Source organism: Cricetulus griseus, chromosome 5 (genome assembly GCF_003668045.3).
Source record: "Cricetulus griseus strain 17A/GY chromosome 5, alternate assembly CriGri-PICRH-1.0, whole genome shotgun sequence".
Taxonomy (NCBI): Eukaryota; Metazoa; Chordata; class Mammalia; order Rodentia; family Cricetidae; genus Cricetulus; species Cricetulus griseus.
The window spans coordinates 178140073-178161262 of NC_048598.1; the positions used below are offsets into that span (position 1 = coordinate 178140073).

General features: G+C 40.8%; 1 pseudogene and 1 gene segment (V, D, J or C); both read right to left on the reverse strand.

Moving 5' to 3' along the window:
- Positions 1-13940: 13940 nt before the first annotated feature.
- Positions 13941-14401, reverse strand: LOC113838473. The segment is given in 2 exon segments: positions 13941-14275; positions 14356-14401. Coding segments are annotated over 2 exon segments (381 nt in total).
- A 109-nt stretch (positions 14402-14510) lies between these two features.
- On the reverse strand, positions 14511-17807 carry LOC113838472 (annotated as a pseudogene).
- Between the last annotated feature and the right edge of the window lie 3383 nt (positions 17808-21190).

The following is a 21190-nucleotide window of genomic DNA, read 5'->3' on the forward strand; positions in this document are numbered from 1 at the left end:
CATCCATTGTCCCTCTTACTCACGCCCTCTTCTTACTCGGGCTCCCACACACTCAGCATCTCTTGTTCCCATGAACAACCTTTAAAAATAGATACGAGGAAGATGCAGCTCAACCACAACTCCATGGTGAGAGGTCTGTGTTCAGTGCTGATCCCTGAATGGGAGACAAGGGAAGTCAGGACTGGGCCCCTCTGCTAGAGCTACAGGCTCGGGTCTGGGCTGGTTTTCATGAGCAGAGGGAGACAAATTTGCATTTCTTCCTGCTATATCATCTATGCTAGGGTTGAAAGAGTAGAGGAGGCAGTTATTAGAACAGAAGGCAGAAGCTAAATGGATGAGTTAGCAGTAACAATGTTCAAATGTCACTTATTGTGTGTGTGCTAAACTCTTCAATGTTTTGTCCTTTAAACATTTCAAAAACTCATTCTTCAGAATTATAATAAAATATCATTTTGAAAATTTAGAGACAATTGACATAAAGCTGAGTTAATGTTGAATAGAAATATTAAAATCTAAAGCCTCCTTTGAGGACTGAATTCAGTAGTGTAGCATGCTCCATTGCCTAGACTTGATCCCCTTTTCTGAAGAATATATGCTTAAGAATTATGACTGTTCTCCAGAGTTAGATTTTGTTAAGTGACAAAGCTATTCAAATGCCTAATTTATATATTTGTTGGAGCAAGCCAACTTTTTGCTTGGGTGTGTTTATCATCCTTAGGTATTAACTCACTTTTAATTTTAATACCCTTAGAGGAAGCAGAGGTTCCATGTCTGGGTTAACCAAGGCATCTCCTGCCTGGTCTCTAGGTTGTGTTCAGGTATCGTTCTGTCTATCTGAACTCTTGAAGGTGTGGCACTTCCATAAGGTTTGGACAATAAGTCACAGGATGAGGAATCTTGAAATAATGACATCTTACATGAGAAGAAAATGTTGAATTATAATATTTCATTGTTGAGTTTATTCTGAACGAAGGAAAGGAACTTCACAGTGGGTTTTGGATCTTGTGGGTTGTGTCTCTACTGTTTCTATGGTTTTCCCAGGAAAGTGACTAAGATTCAAAGAAACAACTACAAATCTGTATCAGTCTTGCTTTTGAAACTTCAAGGAGACAAACCATATTCATACTGATTATGGAATAGAATCATTCTAGGTGTACATAAACAGATAATGAGAAATAGAAATCTGATGAATAGGAACAGATTAATTGCATTTGCAAGAAAAGAAAAACAAAATCAATTTCTGGATAACTGGTTAAACTGAGGAACAGTTTTGAGTGAGGTAACCCAGACTGACAAAGACAAACATGTCTTTTCACTCATATTTAGATCTTAGTTTTAAATATTACTTTGATGTAAGGGTTTTAAATTATTATGATTCTGTATACTAATGTATCTTAAACACAACTTATAACAGGTATGCCTATCATGAAATTTGAATAGTTTTATTAAACAATATTTTGGAATTTTTATACATGTATGAAATGATAACCCACTCCCTCAATGCCACCAGACCCCTTTAGTTTTAAGGTCTTAGCTCAGTGCTAATGTTCTTTTCATGCTTGTATTCCTGAGTTCCTGGTTTTTGATCAGGAAGCCCACACTGCTCAATTTTTTCTTCCCTTTTCCACAAATATGATGGTCTTCAATCATTCCCAGAAAATTAGCTGGCTGTCATCTTGTTGTAGCACAGGCTCCACACCTACTTCTCGCTCCATCCAGACTGTGGAATGTAGAGGAAACACCTGCTGATAGAGTCAGCTGCATCCCATAATTCCTCCTCCTCCTCAACTCCCAAGTCCTCTCCATCCATATTGAATACCTTCTTGTCTTTTGAAAACAAATAGGCTTCTAGTGAACAAAATATAATAAAGTAAAACTAGATAAAAATAACACATTGGAACAGGACAAAACAAACAAAAAAAACTGGAGGAAAATGCACAAGAAACAGGTGAGGATGCAGAAACCTCCAGATTTACATGCTCAGGAATACCATAAAAACACAAAATTAGAAGCTGTTCTATATAGGAGAAGGAACTGTATGATAAAAATGAAACAGGGAGCCTCCAAATTTCATTAGAATTGGATACCTGAGGACATCAGCTGATGGACCTGCAGCCTATGCTTAGGGGTATTTGGTTTTCTCAGTCAGAATCCCTCAGATAATCTAATTTTTCATTTGAAAGATGCTATAATTGGATTTTGATTCCGGGTTAGGGATAGGACCACAAGTACATTTGTCCTTTCTGCTCTAAAACCCCATTTGCTGTCAACACACGTGGGGCCTAGTTCTTCAATAGAGAAATTTATTCCACTTAGAGATAAACTGTCTTCATGGTGATTGAAGAATTGGGTCATTTCTGTTATTGTAGCATTCCCAGGATAGAGACATGGATTCTAGGAACTAACTGATCTTGTGTCTTTCTAGGGAGGGTTCTAACTGCCATAGGAGATGGTCCCCTGGGCCTTGTGTGTGGTTAACTGAGAAGAGTAAACTCTGAGTAGAGTCAGAAAACACCCTTGCTGGCCCCTATTATCCCACTTTGATGTTTTTCTTGTCTTTGTTGTCTTAATATCATCAGATTGTTCCCATTACATCAAGACAGAATTATTTCTATTCATGATATTCAACATTTGTACCATCAAGGAGTATGTGGACTCTACTAAGTATAAGCAAAACTAAAAGAAAAAAAGATTCTTAGACAGAAATTATTGACTTCAGACATGCCAAAGTTATAATAGAGCAAACAATAAAGAGAAGTCATAAGGCTTCCTTGCTGCCGCTTAGAACAGAAATATTGTGTATGGAGGAGGGCACTATGCACCGTACAACAATGTCCAGTCAATGTCAATGCAGAACTTATGTCAAAGATGATCTGGTTTCAGGAAACAAGAGAATGAGTACACAGGGTTCCTAATGTCATGAAAGGTCCTCTTACTTTCCGAGCTCGGAAACCCAAAGATCTGGCCCCAGTGCTCTGATCAGGAGCCCTAAGCAGAAAATTCCACACCCTCAGTCCTCCACAGCATGGCGTTCAGCTCCATCACTAAGACTAAACAATAAGAAATTTGATTACCACTAACAAATACATTTCAATTAGACTTACTTATAAATAAAAGTTTAAAATTATATTTGCAAGGGAAAGGTAAAGTAACTCCCCACAAATCTACGGGAACAAATTGAAACAAAGAACTTGGTGTATTATCAGATACAGCAAAGTGGGATGAAACAGGTTTTTGTTTGCCTGATATTGTTGATTTGTATTTTACAGTTCAAATTCATGTACTAGTTTATTCCCATCTAGTCCAGTCTCTTAGATTTAAAGGATGTTTATGTCATAAAGTACTGACACAGCTAGTCTTTATTTTTGTTTCATTAAGAAGCATGTCAATGGAGGTGGTCACTGATAAAGATGAGGTCAAGCCTGGTGCATTGTAGGGGGCATCTTGGATCAGCTTCACATCATTCTCAGACATCCTTTGCTTTGGAAAAGTGAACAAAGTCACTATAGTACTGTGCGAAAGAGACAGTCCAAGTCACACTCAGAATGATCATTTCTGAGCAAGTCTCCAGGCTGATCTTCTCTATTATCTCAGTCCCAGGGCAGCTTCCTGCTCCTCCAGGGTTTCTGACACACTCAGGATGTGGAATCAACACTGTGTCTCTCGCACAGTAATAGACTGCAGAGTCCTCAGATGTCAGGCTGCTGAGATCCATGTAGGCTGTGCTGCAGGATTTGTCTACAGTCAGTGTGGCCTTGCCCTGGAACTTCTGATTGTAGTCAGTGCCACCATTTCCAGGATAAACATATACAACCCATTCCAGTCCCTGTCCTGGCTTCTACTTCATCCTCTGTGTATCATAGCTAGCGAAGGTGTAGCCTGAAGCCTTGCAGGACAGCTTCACTGAAGCCCCAGGTTTTCCCCAGTTCAGGTCCAGACCTCTGCTGCATCTGGATTTGGGAGTGGACACCTGTGGAGAGAAAGGCAGAGTGGATGTCACTGTCACCTCAGAGCATGGCCCCTCCTTAAGTCTGGAACTTGGAGCCCTTACCTGTAGCTGCTGTCACCAGGAAGAGGATGATCCAGCTCCATCCCATGGTGAGGACCTGTGTGCTCAGTGACTGTGGAGAGGACACTGATCATGTGTTGTTGTTGGTGTGGACATCCCTGTATTTACCACCATAGACTCACTTGCATATTCATGATCAGGGTGCTTCCTAGATAAGGACCTAGTCCAACTGGAGAAGAAGGAGGTAAAGGACACCTGAGTCAGGCAGCAGGATACTGAGATCCAAATCCTCATCCTGTCTGTGGAAATTGTGATTCCTGAGACCTGTGCAGATCCTGTGGATGTGTCTTAAACCTAAACCCTTTATTTACAAATATAATCCCAACCTCAGATATTTAGTTCTCTTGGTTAAAATATTGGTTTCAGTTGGGTGGTAATAATTGTGATTAGATATTTCAAAAGCTCCTCATTTGGGAGAATTTGTGTTATTATCTCATGAACTAACACTATTTACTTTCCCAGCTTGTTAACACTGTGTGTTACCTGTGTGTGTGTGTGTGTGTGTGTGTGTGTGTGTGTGTGTGTGTGTGTGTGTGTTTATGTATGCTGTTTTATCCTTTACTTTTTTGTCTGTGTGCTGACTTTTTATAGAGACATTGTAAAGTTGAGTGGTAAGGAGATATTAAAGATCAGGGAGGAACAGGGTAGTGAAATTGTGATCTAAAAATAGTATAGGAAAGATAGTTTTCAAACATCAACAACAAATCTTAATAAAACAAAAAATAAAACATGCAATAATTACCAAAGAGATTCTATTGTGTTTGAATATTGGAGATGTCACTTACCAACTGCAACAGGTGTTGTTCAGCTAACAGACATTTAAAAGGAGTCCACAGAGAGAGTGATGTCCCCTCCTGCCCTCATCTCATTTCTATCCTGCTGATGTGTGGCTACACTGTGACCCCTGCTGGTCTTGATATGCCTTGGCTTACAATAAAGTTTCAAAGTGTGGCTTGAGCAGCAACATATTCCAACTACTTCAATCTTCACAGAGCTCATCTTCAGGAAAATAGGCTCTTGTTTTCCTGGAAGCACTGAATGATGTGGCAAAGACTGATTGTAAGCGGTGCCTCTATCATTATTAATAATTCTCTCAACACCATCGACTTCCCTGCTGGCAGCTGGATCCAGCTCATCCCTACACACTGTTACTGCAGAGTGACCACAGAGAATTATGGCATGCTAAGTCACTGAACCTTTGAAAATTAGTCTTCTTGTTATTGCTTGACCTTTCACATTTTGCCTGGAATCATGGAGTTGTTCCAGTCTAGCTACATTGAGAGGCACATGTCATAGGTTACCAGGTCAGAGTCCTTGGCCCCTGGGACACTGTGTGCCTTCCAGTTCCTGATAAACCAAAGCACTCCCTCAGTCAGGGATGCTTTCAGGCCAGCTCTGCTTCTCTGTGTTCCCTAATATTCCTGCTTACTTTCCCTACTCCTGAGGGTGGGATGTCCTTCACTCTCTGTGTCACTATCTCTGTCTCTGTCCCTGTCTCCTGCTCTTGGCCCCCCTCTCTGAATCACAAGGTCCATGGAACTAAAAAAGTTTCAAATGTACACACAGACAAAAATGCCCCAAACTTCTTATTTTACCCTTTCTCTAATGTAGGAAATTACCAATGTGGAGCCAGGTAAATATACAAGGGAATTTAATAGGGAAAAGCTTTACTTACAGAGTGTCCTAGCCAGCTGGTGGGACAGTGGTAAACATATGAAGCCAAAGAAGAAAATGAAAGCAGAGCACCAAGTAAGCATCCCTCACTCTAGGTCACCCTGACCACGCCCTTGCAGGTGTGGTTAGGCACACCTGTAGCCAGGCCCTAGGCAGGCAAGACTACAGCATCCCCTACAATTCCCCTTGTAGTCTAAAAGTGGATTAAAACTTAACAATGTAAAGTATCCAAAATTAACAATCATAAAGGAGAAATATAAGAAGACACAACAATCTGCTTATGTTACACGCTAACTATCTATTTTAACTAAACCCTAAAGTCATCTGAAAGAGGTGTCCAAGCCTGAACACCTCCTTCAATCCCAACCATAAACAATAGGATGCTATCCCTAACTAGGTATATACACTATCCTAAATGACAACAATGGGGAAAGGGGGCATAGCATCCTCCAAGTTACTTCCTGCTGAAATGGGACAGAGATAGCCTTGTGGTGTCCTGTAGGAAGAAAATGTTAGTGTAGTGAAAGTCTTCAATGTATTGTATCCAGTCCGTGTTAGATGGGATTCACTTGACTGAAGATCTCACTTGAAATCTTCAACTTGATTGAAGTCAGTACCCGAAGTTCTGTTCGGAGTGTCAGTTGAAACTGAGTAAGTAGGATCCAGTGCAGTCAAGGAGTTATGGCCCAATTTCTTTCCAGGGTGTCCAGGAATTGCTGTCAGGCAGGTGTTCATAGGCTGTGTGGGACTGAAACATAAATCTTAGCAGAGAAATGTTTGCTTGAGTAAGTATGTATCCTCAATGTCAGACCTGAGACAGTGGCCCCAGTGTGTGACAAGGTTATCAGATTAATTTACAGATGGTGGCTGTGATGGTGATGGCAGTGACAGGAAATTTAAAACCTGCTAAGTTTGAAGTTCACATCCTCCATTCAGATATATGTAATGAATATTTGCCAACAAATTGTATACTAAGAATCCATCCCAATTGAAACAAAGCAAATATACCACAGAAATATTTGCTCAACAATGACTATTGTAGCAGCATCACTAAATTGTGGATGTAAACTATGTATCTGTTAAGAGAGGATCTCATCAAGAAGACATGTTTAAATAAACAACACAACAGAAGTTTTTCTTCTACAAGGAATATGGAAATTATATGTTATAGATAAATGGATGCAGTTAGAGATAAACTGATTAAGACCATCTCAGAAATCAGACATTAAGTGAGACTAAAATCAGCAGATTTTAGATATTGCATGCTTGTATATAATTATGAATAGAAATACATGATGAAGCATGAGTGAAATTGTCTATTAGAATAAAGGTAAAGTAGGAGGGGAAAGAAAATGAAGAGAGGAAATTATGGGAAAAATAATAGTATATAAATTACATGAGTATGAAACTTCTAAAAATAGAAAAATTGCTATTTTTATATTTTATAATTTTTGAAATTTTAATCCATGTATAAAATACAGTATGATCATATCTATATCCATTGTGTCACACTGGTTCCTCTTGGGGCCTTTCCTATGTCTCTGTCCCTCTTCATGACCTCTTTTAATTCATTAAATAATAACATCTATATACACATAGGTGGAGTCTTTCACTAGTACACCAGAAACCTCCAGAAAATTTCCAAATAAATCTGATTATATTTTCCTCGTCAGATATCAATGCCAATAGATTCTCAGCTCTGTGCGGGTCCTAAAATTGTTATACTGTCTTCAGTGGTGTGAACAGGAGAGACATGAACCAAGGTGCATGTGTGATCCTCAGAAGACAACTTATGGAATTCGATTCTTATGTCCTATCATGTGGGTCCAAGCAATCAAACTGATGCTGCTAAGTTTGACAGTAGACACCTTTACATGCTCAGCTACTTCACAGGCTCTGACAAAAATGTACTCAAGGGTATTTTTAAAAGGTTTTCAATCATATCACATTGTGCATTTTTGTTTCACTATATCTGACTGTATATCATGATTACAGAGTTGGGTTTTGGATTTTGTGTGTGCTTGTGTGTGAGAGTGTTGGCTGTTTTATTTTTGTTTGGTATTAATCACGTTCCTAAATTATTTTTGTCTATTTGATTTTTTTTCCTGAAGAGAAGGCAGTGTGTAGAGTTGGTTAGGAGAGGATACAGGAAAATATAGGAAGAGTAGGGGGTGGGAATCAGTGAACAGATTACATTGTAAAGAGTTTTTCAAATAAAATTGTAAAATGTAAATGCAAACTGAGTAAAATAAGCAAGAAAATAGAAACCCATAGAAAGTTTGACAAAGAATCTTTACCGTATTCGTGCATGGAAACATCACATGTCAGCAACAGCAGGTGCAGGTCAGCTAGTAGACTCAAGAAAGGAAACCACAGAGGACACAGAGTCCCCTCCACTCCAACCTCAGCTCTCTTCTGGGGAGTCTTTGCTCCATTGCGACCCCTGCTGGTTCCAAGCTCCCCTGCATGTTGGTTTGTCATTGCTTACACTGAAGCTACACTGTCTGTCTTGCATTGTAACACATCCCTAAACTTCAGTGCTCACAGAGCTCAGCTGCAGGGATAAATGGCTTTGTTTACTGGGAGATGCAGACGGGATGTTTCAGAGATGGATTTCATGTTGTTCCAATATTACTGTCAGTGTCCCCCTCAAAGCCAGGCTCCTCCCATGTTTCAGTAGTATCCAGCTCTAGCAGTTCCCAATATAATAAATGACAAGACCATAGATCAGGGTCCTTTCTGCCTTCATCAGGCTATAACTCGGTCTGAGCACCTGAGGTCAGAGACACACAGTAAGTCTTCAGGTCAGATGGAGCCCCTATGTTCATTTATGAATTTCTGAAACATTCAGATACAGAAGTCAACAGGAGAAGGCAGGGGCTTGGAACTCACAGATCAGTTAACAACACTAAAAATACATTAACTTGAGAAGGAAGAAGAAATCAAGCAAATTTACACTGAATATCAAGCTATTTTCCATCCGCTATTTGGGGAGGAGAGGACATATATTTTTCAAGATTCCTCAAGGATGAAGGTCCATGTCCTTAGACAGAGCTCTATATTTTTCTCTCAATTGGGCTCTCTCTCTCTCTCTCTCTCTCTCTCTCTCTCTCTCTCTCTCTCTCTCTCTCACTCTGTGTGTGTGTGTGTGTGTGTGTGTGAGTGTGTGTCTCTCTCTCTCCTATTCCATGACAATTTTCCTCTTATTCTTGGACAGGGCATGTGTCATTAAAGCTCTCCAGGAGTTGACAGTGTTCATTCATGAAGGATGGATTTGGAAGGAATGAGAAAAGCTAATATAACAGTGTATAATGTTGTTTCCAATTCAGTATGAATCTCTGAATTATTCTTACACACATTAGTACAATAATATATGCTACAGAGAGTCAGATAACTCTTGTCTGTTTAGCTCTATCTTCAATATCATAAATCAGATGGACTTAATGTTGAAGGAGAGAAGCAGCTGGAGACAGTCGATTGCATGGCTTCTGTTCTATCAACACCGCAGTCTCTGAATGTGATAATTCTGGCAAAGAAATCCACAAAGGCTGCTAGAATCTGTTACGATAAATCTTTCTGCCAAAAGCCACCTGAGCCCCACCACCACGTGTGACCTTTATGCCACCCGCCTGCCTAAGTTAGGGCCCAAATGAATACACAGAAACTTGTATTAGGTTCAAAGCTGCTTGGCCAATGACAAGGATTCTCATCTGTTAGCTCATTCTTAATTATCATAAAAATATACATTTTATAAGACTTATCTTATCAGACAACTTATTGGCATCCCTTCTTGCTGGTGGCTCACATCCTGCTGCTGGAGGAGGTGAATGGGAAAAGGGGGACACTTCCTGTTTCCTTGCTTAGATATGAGTCTCCTTGCTATGTCACTTCCTGCCTGGATCACCACTTCTCTACTACATTTCCCAGAATCCTCTTTGATTCCTAGTCCTGTCTAACTTGCTGTTTCATTGGCCAAACAGAACTTTATTAAACAATCAAAAAGATAAACATACACAGAAGTAATTCGCCTATCACCCCTCAGTGCACAACTTTCTTTTTTTACCACTCCCTTTGTACACGCAATTTTATATCTTGTCATTCATTTTTATTCATTCATTTATTTAGCTCATAAATAAAGGCATGTACAATTATGATACAGAATACAGTATGTTCACAATGGCATGGCTAAATTAAACCAATGAACATATTATATCACACATATTCATCAATTTTGTTTTGAGAACACTTAAAGTATACTCTCTCACAACTTTTAAAATATAGCATATTGTTATCAACCATATTTATCATGCTCTCAGTAGACCTCAAGACTTCGTAGAATCCATGCCTCTTGTCCAACTGCAGTTTTATATCCTTAAACCAATCATTTCCCCATTGTTAAAAGACCCACATTGAAGCCTAATAGCCACAATTCTGATCTCTGTTCCCATAAGTGCATCATTTCTAGGTTACACATAAATTTGAAATTGTGTCACATTAGTCTTCCAGTGTGTCAATATTTTTTTGGCAAGCATAAAACTTTTCTACTTACTAAAGATGAAATCAAATTTGCATGCACAGGTGAACACTCACTGAAACACCTTGGATTCATCACATATTTGAGATTCAATTAGCATATATATATATATATATATATATATATATATATATTATAAAAAGTGCAATAATGGCAAAATGTTATGCAGCAATAACAGCAAAAGCTTTTCCAGGTTCTGCAGTCCTTTGAACAAAATTGTAGAGACTTCCAGAACACTCCATTTTGAAAAAACAACAAACAAACAAACAAAAACAAACAAACAAACAAACAACAACAACAAAGTAAAAAACAAAATCCCAGAAAACAGCACAGTTCTGTTACTCTTGTGGTACTTGGCACCATTTTTTTCTTATTCTTATCAGCTTCTGATACCATTTACTTCTAAGGCACTGTTGTCTCTACCGTGCTGTCTGCTACTTTGGAGAATCTAATATTTTAAGTTTGTCTACAGGCTCATGCACAGTTCCCACACCGTGGCTCTTCTTTCTGTCTTCATTGTCTATGCTTCTGTTGATCAGATATTCCAAGAATGAATGATGATCTGTGCCTCAGTTGTTTTCCAGATCCATGAAACCCAGTCTGTGCTTTGGTGTTGCTGGATCCAGCTGTAGCAATGATCACTGATGATGAACTGAACTGATAGACAGCACAACTGATTGACGGTGTCTACAAATGCTCTACCAGGCCAAATTCCAAACACTCTGTAGAGCAAAGGGAACCACCAGGTATCCAATAGCCTCTGAGCAATGATGGAGTATCAGTACAGGTCCATGCTCTATAAAGGGTTGAGATTATGGGGCAGTTGGGTGACACTGGGAAGCAAATAAGTATGGGACCAGAGAATACTGTGTGATCTCAGAACCTACCTCAACGAACATGAGCATACATTGATTATATTAACAATTTTTGTGAAAAGTTACTTAATAATACTCTTGAAAAGTTATAAGAATTATACTTATGTGGTGTTACATTATGATACATACCTCACATTCTAAGAGAATGGAAATTCTGCTAGATTACACAGCAAGAATTTATTATGCCCCTCATTCATATATTGGTTTATTAAAACCTAGGCCCACAAAGGTCCCAGTCTCAGACTGTCCAGAGATATTTTTACCAGAATGCAGATTCACACTTTTCACTTTTATTGTTTTTTAATAAAGAAACCTCTGAATAGAGGTGGTCACAGGTGAAGAGAATATCAAGGTGTGGTGTACACTAAGGCACCCTAAATCAGCATCACTTCATGCAGAGTTGTGGTTCTGAGAAGCTGGCAGATCTGTGTGAAGGAACAGATGAGGGACACCCAGAATGTTTGTTTTAAGCACATCTCCAGGCTGATCTTCTCTGCCATCTCGGACCACGGCAGCTTCCTGCTCCTCCAGGGTTTCTCACACACTCAGGATGTGGTTGCAATGCTGTGTGTCTTATACAGTAATAGACTGCAGAGTCCTCAGATGTCAGGCTGCTGAGCTCCATGTAGGCTGTGTTCAACTGTGTATCTGCAGTCAGTGTGGCTCTGTCCTCAAGGGTCTGTCCATAGTTTGTTCTACCAATGCTTGGGAGTATGTTTCCAATCCACTGAAGCCCGTGTCCAGGCTTCTGCCTCACCCAACTCATATAGGCAATGGGGAAGATATTAGAGTCAAAATCCTTGCAGGTCACCTTTACTGCAGCTCCAGGAGCCCTCAGTTCAGAGGCAGACTGCTGCAGATGACCCTGAGAATGGACTCCTGGGAAGGAGAAACAGAGTGGATGCCACTGTCACTTCACCGTCTCTCTCCCCCTTGGGCCTAAGACAGGGGATCTACTTACCTATAGCTGCTGCCACCAGGTAGAGGATGATCCAGCTCCTGTCCATGCTGAAAACCTGTGTGCTCTGGACTGGGGCCATGGGGTAATAGCCTGCTGCTGTAGGGCATGGGGACATTATTTACTCACAACCAGAACCTGCAATTTACATATTCATGAGGGAGGGTAGTTACTAGATCAGAGCTGATCCTGTTTGAGAAAGATCAGGAAGAACTCCAGACCTGGAAGCCTAACTTCTGTGTTAGGCATCGAGGTCTGGTGGTCTGAGCTTCAAATGTGTCTGAAGAAATTTGTGCTCCATCCTGGCAATTGTTCACACGGATCTTTTCCATCCCACAGAGAGTCAGTTCATCAAATCCAGGTTTGTAATGCAGAAATAACATTTAATGGATCAAGGAGCACCTGAACCACCTTAGGGTCACCCATATATGTGATGATAAGTCCACTGACATCACCCTGGCCCAATAAGACACTAGCACAGAGCATTGGAAACTTCTGTCTTTGCCATACCAGTGAGTGATCAGCAGGACTATGGACACCCCTGAAATCAGCTTGCAAGCATTGGGACACTTTTTCCCAAAATGTTTCTCAGGGTCCTGAGGCCCACATTTAATTAATCTATGATTATAAGTGGTTTGTTCCTCTACAGTGGCAATAGGAATTCAATGTGGCATTTGTTGGGTTCACACACTGGTTCTGGTTAACAAAGAACATCTCCTGTGCTAGAGAATGGAGATCTCATGTGCCAACCACACAATGATCTCTGCATGTATGATGTTGACAATGAAATCCACACAGTCGCTGAATTCTCAGTGCACAACTTCCTGCTCTACTTCTACTGTCCTTTACTTCTTAGAGATTGGTGGGTCTGCAGTGCCCCCTGCTGGTCTTAGGAACCTGTTTATGTAAGTTTGTCTGTGTTCTCACAGTCCTCTGATAATGGGACCTCTTTCTCTTCTTCATTGTCTGCCTGGTGACTGTGAGTGATAATTTGAGGACAAAGGTAAGCTGTACCTGAATTGTTTAGAAGATCTTCATAAACCACAGTAGTTTCTTTAGGTGTTGTTGCATCTAGATATATCATTAGCCACTCATGGGGAAGTGAGTTAGCAGCACAACGGTTGGACACTGTTTATAAGGTCATTTGTCAATTCTTGGCGCTGCCTTTGGGACACAAAGCCTTACAACACCAGGGAGAGGATGAATCACAGCCTGCTACTTACAGATCACTTGGCATCTCTACAAAATATTTTCACACTTGAGAAAGAACCACAATTTCAGAAACGGTTGACTGTGATTCCATCTTCTTTTCTAATTTATCATTTCTATCATCAAGGCTGCATGTTTGCATGTAAAGACTTACGGGTGATGGAGTGGTCTCTTTGCCATAAACCTTTCTGAATGGAAGATGCTGTCTCTGTCCTCAGGCGGCTCTCTTCTCTCTCTAGACATATTTTCCCTAAGTTCAGCCTCCACCTACTTAGATGCAGGTCATGGCTGCTAAAGATTTCAAAGACTTGGATGTCTTTGTTATAAGCTTAGTGAATGATAACTGTGTAGACCAATAAAATGCTATCATCTCCAAAAATCAATCCATGAAGATTTAGTGGAACCACCTGTATTAGGGACCACAAGCTCTTAGTCGTCATAAAATACAACAGACAGATATGCTCATCTGAACAATTATTAAAAGGGGCCTCGTTTGTATAACAGGAAGCCAAGGATATGAAACTCAGAATGGAGAGGAAACCACAGAGGCTAGGAGGAAAAGTTTGCCCTCTCCCAATGCTGTGACAGAGCTGAGAACCAGCCTGGGATACTGTACAGCTGTCAGCCGAGGCTGTGTCTCTGTGTTCTCCGAGCACAGTAGTATGTGGCAGTATCTGCAGTGTCCACACTGGAAATCTTGAGGAATACCTGGTTATTGGAGGTGTCTTTGGAGATTGTGAGCCGGCTCTTCAGGTTTGGGTTGTACCTCTTATCATCATCCCAATAAATGTGTGCCAGCCATTCCAGACCCTTCCCTGAGGGCTGGCGGATCCAGCCCACACCCATACCAGAAGTGCTCAGTGAAAATCCAGAGAAAGAGCAGGTCAGACTGAGAGTCTGGGAAGGCTGCACCAGCCCAGGGCCAGACTCCTTCAGGCTAACCTGGGACAGGACATCTGTGGAGCAAAAAGTAGAAGGTAAGGTTGGCACAGAGTGAATTATGGGAGTCCATGCAGTAGGAATCCATGGAACTCACATGCAGGCACAATAAGCAGCAGGAATGAGGAGGCAAACAGGGCCATGGCTGCACACCAGTGACTGCCCAGCCCAGCTTTGGCTTTTCAACCTATGCTTGGGTGGAGCCAGGAGAGATTTGCATTCCCTCACCAGGAGCTGACTGTGATGGAGGACTTAAATTATGGTTCTCAGGGGGAGCCAGTCTGTGATGAGGTACACAGAATGTCTCAGGGAAGTTCGCTTCTGCTCACCATAGACAGGAGCCAACATGAGAAGACCTAGGTCCTCAGTATGCAACACATCTGATGAGAACTGTGTGAATTCAGCAATGAACAGTATGTGTCATTTACAGGCTGGCAGTTACGCAGTCTATAATTGCATGGAAGAGAGTTGTAGCTCATTGACTTTACTGATCTTTCTATCTCCTGCCTCACATATTTGATATTCTATTCATTCAACCTTGGCAGCTTCATGTTTACACTGCTGTCTATTTCTGAACACTTTAAAAACAGCATCAACAGAAAACATAACCTGTAGCAGAGACATGGTCAGTTATCTCAATTCTCTCAGATGCTGAGCATCCTGGAGAAAGGGAAGAAGGACAGAGAATGATGAAAGTCACAGCTCACAGGGCCCAGGGATTTCTTCACAGGTTCAGTGATGTTAAAGAGCAATGCAGTCTGCCTTTTTTCTTGTGACTATTGTTGTTTAAAGCCAACAACTGCCAGCTCCTAGGTCCTGCAGTTTCTTCTGCACACTGGGCTGGGAGAGGAACCCAAGGCTCACAGGAACTGCTCTCTGGCCTCCTGTGCACCTGCTCAAGGATAAAGTCTATTTGGCGCCCCCTGATGGAACACTGACTCCCTGCAGCATGCTGGCCCCAGGCTGATGGTCAGAGCATCATGATGGCTCCTTTTATCCAGAACAAAGTCCTGTGTCACAGCCAGTCCATGACTTGGAAACGGGGAAGAAAAGACTTCAGAACTACATAATTTTCTGATAATTTCAGACTATGCTTTAAATCATTTTTGTTTTCTTCTGCTATTAGCATGAAAATTACATAAACTTTGCTGACTTCTTGTGCCATGTGAAACATTTCCTCTACTGAGCATTTAGCTGTTGCCCTTTCCAGATATTGACCTCTCCTGTGTTAGATGTTTCAATATTTCTCATAATGTCAATCATGATGCTAAATGATTTCTGGTCTGAGGGGGCACAGATCTGTCACAGTCAGTGACATAGCTTAGAGACTTGGAATTAGATGTTTCTCTCCACATCTCACATAGGAAAGAGAATGGACATTTTTGTCTCTTGTGTCCTCTGTGATTCTCTCTCTCTCTCTGGCATGAACTCACAGCCTCATTCAGAATTCAAATGTGTTTTTTCTCCATGGGAGTGTACAGATATATTCACTGTACCAATCATAGGTTTATTAATTTCAATTCAAATCACTGTTTATCATTTAATTCTCTATCTTCATCAAGTTCTAGGTTTGTGTGAAATCCACATGAGCAACCATTTTTGTGAGCACAAACCTGACAATTACAGCGTTCACAATGCTGGGGAGTCCCTGGCTCTCTACTTCCTAACATAACTTCAGACACAAAGAAATCCATGCATCCCCTGTGCACACCCATGTTCCCAGGTCCCCGTCCTCATTCAACAGTGCTTCTCTAGGATTTATCTGTCCTTGATTCTCACTGAGACTGAAATGTGATGTATGACATAATAGTCTGTCTTTCTTTTCACGTTCAATCTCTTCCAGATTTATCTGCACTGTGACATGGAAACTGCATGCTACATGATGAGAGACAACATGGTATTTCATGGAAATGCCACACTTATTCAGACATTCAACCATTGATGGTTTCTGGAGTAGACTATCATAGACTATAAGGCAAGGACTATGTGTGCAATAACTCTTGTAGAAATTCCAAAAATTGGTGTTTTACGGAACAACAAAATGAGACAAATTAATGAACCAAATGCTGACTCTTTTGTTTTGGACCTTCAGACTATTTCTTCAAGTCCACTTACTAATTCCTTTCATTCTCTCTCTCTCTCTCTCTCTCTCTCTCTCTCTCTCTCTCTCTCTCTCTCCTCCTCCTCTGTGCTGTTTTAAAGTCTTGTGGTTTTGTGCAGTTGTGTACACAGATGAGTGTGCTTGTGTGTATACACACATACAGAGGCAATAGTTGGTATTGGCTGTCTTTCCCCTCTCACTTTATAACCCTTCTTTAATATAGGGTTTCTCACTGAACATGAAGTTCATCAATTCATCACAAATGACCTGTCCCTAAGCTTCAGTGACCAATCTGTTTGTCCCCCAGTGTTGAAACCATAGTTACCACACTCATTCACATCTTTCAACAACTGAAGGGATCAGTTTAAACAAATTTCCACGATGAACAGAGATGAAAGTCATGCAGTAATAAACTGAATTAGATAAAAGCACAGCTGGGTCACATCTGGATTACAGCGCACAGTCCTCAGTTAGAGGAGAGGAGGGAAGGTTCAGGGAACGTTCCTGGCCTGCTAGGGTTGATGGTAATGATCTCGGCCCCACCTTCCCCTTGTTTTTCACTTAAACACTAATTTATGAGTATTATAATCAAGAAATCCGAACAAGACTCTGCCTAGAGTAAGAAAGGACTCAGGAAAGTCCAGGAATTCCTTATCATGTGATTTCAGTGACTGTGTTAATGTCCTTTATGTCCTCATAGCTGTCGGTTTGCATCTTGTTATGGGGACTGTGCTTCATATTTTTAAAATAGTACAAAGAGAACATGTAATGTTTTGAGGACACTGTATCCCTTCACATCACACGTGGAGACAGAATTTCCAGAAAACAGCAAGAAAAAGTGCAGCCCAGACACCTGATGGGTGCTTCCTCTAACCCTGTCTGCATCATCTCCTGGGATGGACCTGTGTTCATTGTGTGCTGTGCGCCCCCTGGTGACTGAAAGCGGCCTCACAGTGAGGTTTATGTCTGGGTTCACACTGAGATCACTCACTGTGTGTCTAGCACAGTAATAAGTGAAGGTGTCCTCAGACTTCACACTGTTCATTTGCAGGTACAGAGTGTTCTTGGCATTGTCTCTGGAGATGGTGAACCGGCCCTTCACTGATGGTGCATAGTTTGTGACACTGTTATTTTATTAATATTTGCAACCCACTCCAGTCTCTTTTCTGGAGTCTGTCTGAGCCAAATCATCCAGTAGTCCCTGAAGGTGAATCCAGAGGCTACACCGGAGAGTCTCAGGGACCCCCCAGTCTGTACCAGGCCACCCCCAGACTCCGCCAGCTGCACCTCACACTGGACACCTGCAAACACAGAGAATCACATCAGTAAACTGCCGTAAAGACTCGGGATCTATCCTGATCGTGTCGACTAGCACACTCAGTATCTCTCCATTATAAATCACCTTTAAACAGAGCAACAAGAAAAACCCAAATCAGCCCCAAATCCATGATGTGATCTGTGTTGAGTTCTGATCACTGAATGAAGTCCTGGGAATCCAGGCTGGGCTCCTCTGCCTGAGTTTCAGGGTCAGTGCTGGGCTGGTTTTCATGAAATGTGAGAGGCCATATTTGCATGTCTTCCTGCTATATAGTAAGCTCTGTAACTGGAGGAGAGAGATGACATGCTCTAGTTTCTTTCTAAATGTCCTAAGAGAGTTTGACAACCAAGATATTGACAGGAATTTTATTGTGTCGTACTCTGCTATGTTTTTGGTACACATTAAATATCATCTATTTAATTTAATACTCACAAATAAAAGATGTATTTTAGGGTTAATTTCAGTCCAGTTCTTCCTGCCCTGTGTTGTAGAGGGCAGTGGGCATTGCTCTGTTACCTGCTCTGGAGCAATTTTCTTTCACTGTGTTGACTTCAGCCCTGATGCACTGAGCACTGCCTGAGTCAGCTCCAGCCCTAAGTGTAGCTGCCCCCTGAGGTTGGGAACTCCATTTCTTCTTTCAGTATTGTTTTATTAAATTCTTTCATTTATTTTATGTACCAATCACAGATTCCCCTCTTTCCTCTCTTCAGATCTCAGGATCATGGTAGAAACTATGTACCATGGAGTGACTGTAACTTTGTGGAAACAAGGCCTGCTGGAAGAAAGAGTCAAACAGAAGAGTTAAAGATGACATCACCAGGCAAAACCATTATTAACCTATGTGGAATACTACATGATACACAGAAATCTGCCATGCAAAAGACTAAAACTTCTTACAATAGTTCTCAAATAGGAAATGATCCAACCACCCTAAGATCTACCAGCATCTGTGGTGTGCACAGGTAACAGTCAGTCAGGTATAGATCATTCATGAAACCACCAATTAGAATATGGCCATAAAACTGGATGATTTCCTATGTGTGGAACTCTTATCTAATGCACTAGAACAGGGGGCAGTAAGCCCACTGTCTATACTGAGAGCTGTGCTGGAGCTGGAGACAGAATGTGGAAGGACCGGGTTACTTAAATAAAGCCTTTCTCTATTAAAGATAGAGACAGTGACCAAAATATAATATCATACTATTCCATTGTATACTATACCACAACGAAAATGTATTCTGCCTGCATGATACCCATGCAGAAAGTTAACACCAACACAGCTATAAACACTTTGACCTTCATTGGGACCCTGCTTGTAACACACACACACACACACACACACACACACACACACACACACACACACACACGTAAAACTATTAAAGTTGAAGAATTGACTAGTTTGTGGGGGCAGTGAAATTTAGATATGGGAGGAACTTGAGTGACTATATTGATCTTTACAGTACTCAGGTTAAGAAACTCTGAAAACCCTTTTATTTAAGAAGCAAAAAGGATATATTCTCTCACACATGACTCCTTGGTAAGTGCTGTGTGTTCAGTGCTGAACACTGAAAGTGAAGCCTGGGAATCCAGGGCTGGGCTCCTCAGCCAGAGCTGCAAGGTTAAGGTTGGGTGGTTTTTATGAGCAGAGGGAGACCTTGTTTGCAGTTCCTGCTGTTGTACAATGAGTTTTGTGATGAAAGTAATATACATATAATTGCCTAGAGAAAATGATAGACACAAAACTCAGTTTTGGGGAAAAATGAAAGAATTACCTATTATTATGTATTTGTGATATAATTCAAACCCTCACTTCATTGTGCTCTGACAGAGGCCATGATAATAAAATTTTGATAATTTTAAAAGTACTAACAAAGTTATGAATGTTGAATCCTGATGTTAACTTGAAGGAATTGTGTTCAAATATGTAGCTTAGTGCAAATTCTTGCAAAATGATTGGCGTGTGACACCTAGAATTGAAAAAAATGGTAAGATCAGGCAGTGGTGGTGCATGCCTTAATCCCTGTACTTAGGCAGAGGCAGGCAGATCTCTGTGAGTTCAAGGAGAGACTGTTCTAAGATCAAGTTCTAGGACAAGATCCATACCTACACAGAGAAAGCCTGTCTCAAATAAGAAAGGAAAACTATGGTATGAAAATTGTTTATCTGTAACAATCTAAAACTTGAAATTTTGTGTTTCTTAATAGTCTGTTGTGGGCTGTGTTGGATGTAGCATGAATCTACGTCAGGTTACTATTTTTAAACTATTTTAAGTTACAAATGAACCATGTTTGTGAGTAACAAAAGGTGAGAGAAATCAAGAGTCCCCCTCTGGTCCCCTGCTCTGGTTTCATCCATCTCTCCAGTCCTGTCCCCACCACAGGACATGACACTCTATCCTGATTGGGTGAGACTCAGCATGAAGAACCTTGAGATTGCCTCTCCATGAAACATGACTGTCTGGTCCTCATTTCTAATGGAGGAAAAATTCTATGATGAGATGTGCTGTCTTCATAGGAATTGAGAGGTTCTTTAAATTGTGTCATTTCCTTTTAGGGAGCATTTCCAGGAGAGTAACAGATTCTAGGAACTGAACTTTTCTGTGTCACATCTTGTATCCTTCTCGGGGAGTGATCTAACTGCCATACAAGATGGTCTCCTGGGCATTGTATGTGGTTAACTTAGAGGAACAAACTCTAGTAGAGTCAGGAAACACCCTTGCTGGCCCTCTGCACTTAGTCTTTGGGATCTGCAAGAGCAATATATTTTGTTTTCCTTTTTGCTCTCTCATGAAAAATATATTTAGCAATGTTGTTGATCTTATGAACTTGATGTATTATTGGACTGTGTCACTCTGTTTACTTTGACAGAACATGGTCTTCAGTTGTTTAATTTCACCCCTATGTACAGATTGCTCTGAAATGTTTGTAGACTGTTTTATTCTCTCTAAGCTATCCTGTACAGGTCAGGAAGTTGTCCTAGGAGGTTTGTGTGGCTGTGATGCGTCAGGGCAGCCATAAGTTTCAGTTATTGAGACACACGGTCTGTCCCCACATAAGTCAGCCCTAGGAAACCTGCATGGGGATATCTACATCAAATCCAACAGCAACTCAAAGGGTTATTGTTTGCCCTGATATTGTTGATTTGTAGCTTATTACCAGCTACTCCAAAAGTATTTCCATTTCCGCTCTCCTAGGTACTGATATATATATATATATATATATATATATATATATATATATATATATATATATGAATGATATTGTGTCACCAGAATTTTCCAATTTTCCATTTAGTTTCGTTAAAGAAGAATCATTTCAATCGAGGTGGTCACTGATAAAGTTCTGGTCAAAGCACTGTGTACTGTAGGGGCATCCTGAATCATCATCAATTTATTCCCAACAGTTCTTTTGAAAAGTTGACAAAGATTCTATAAGACTGTGAAGTGACAAAGGGACACTCAGACTGATGATTTCTGAGCAATTCCAGGGATAATCTACTCTGTCATCTCAG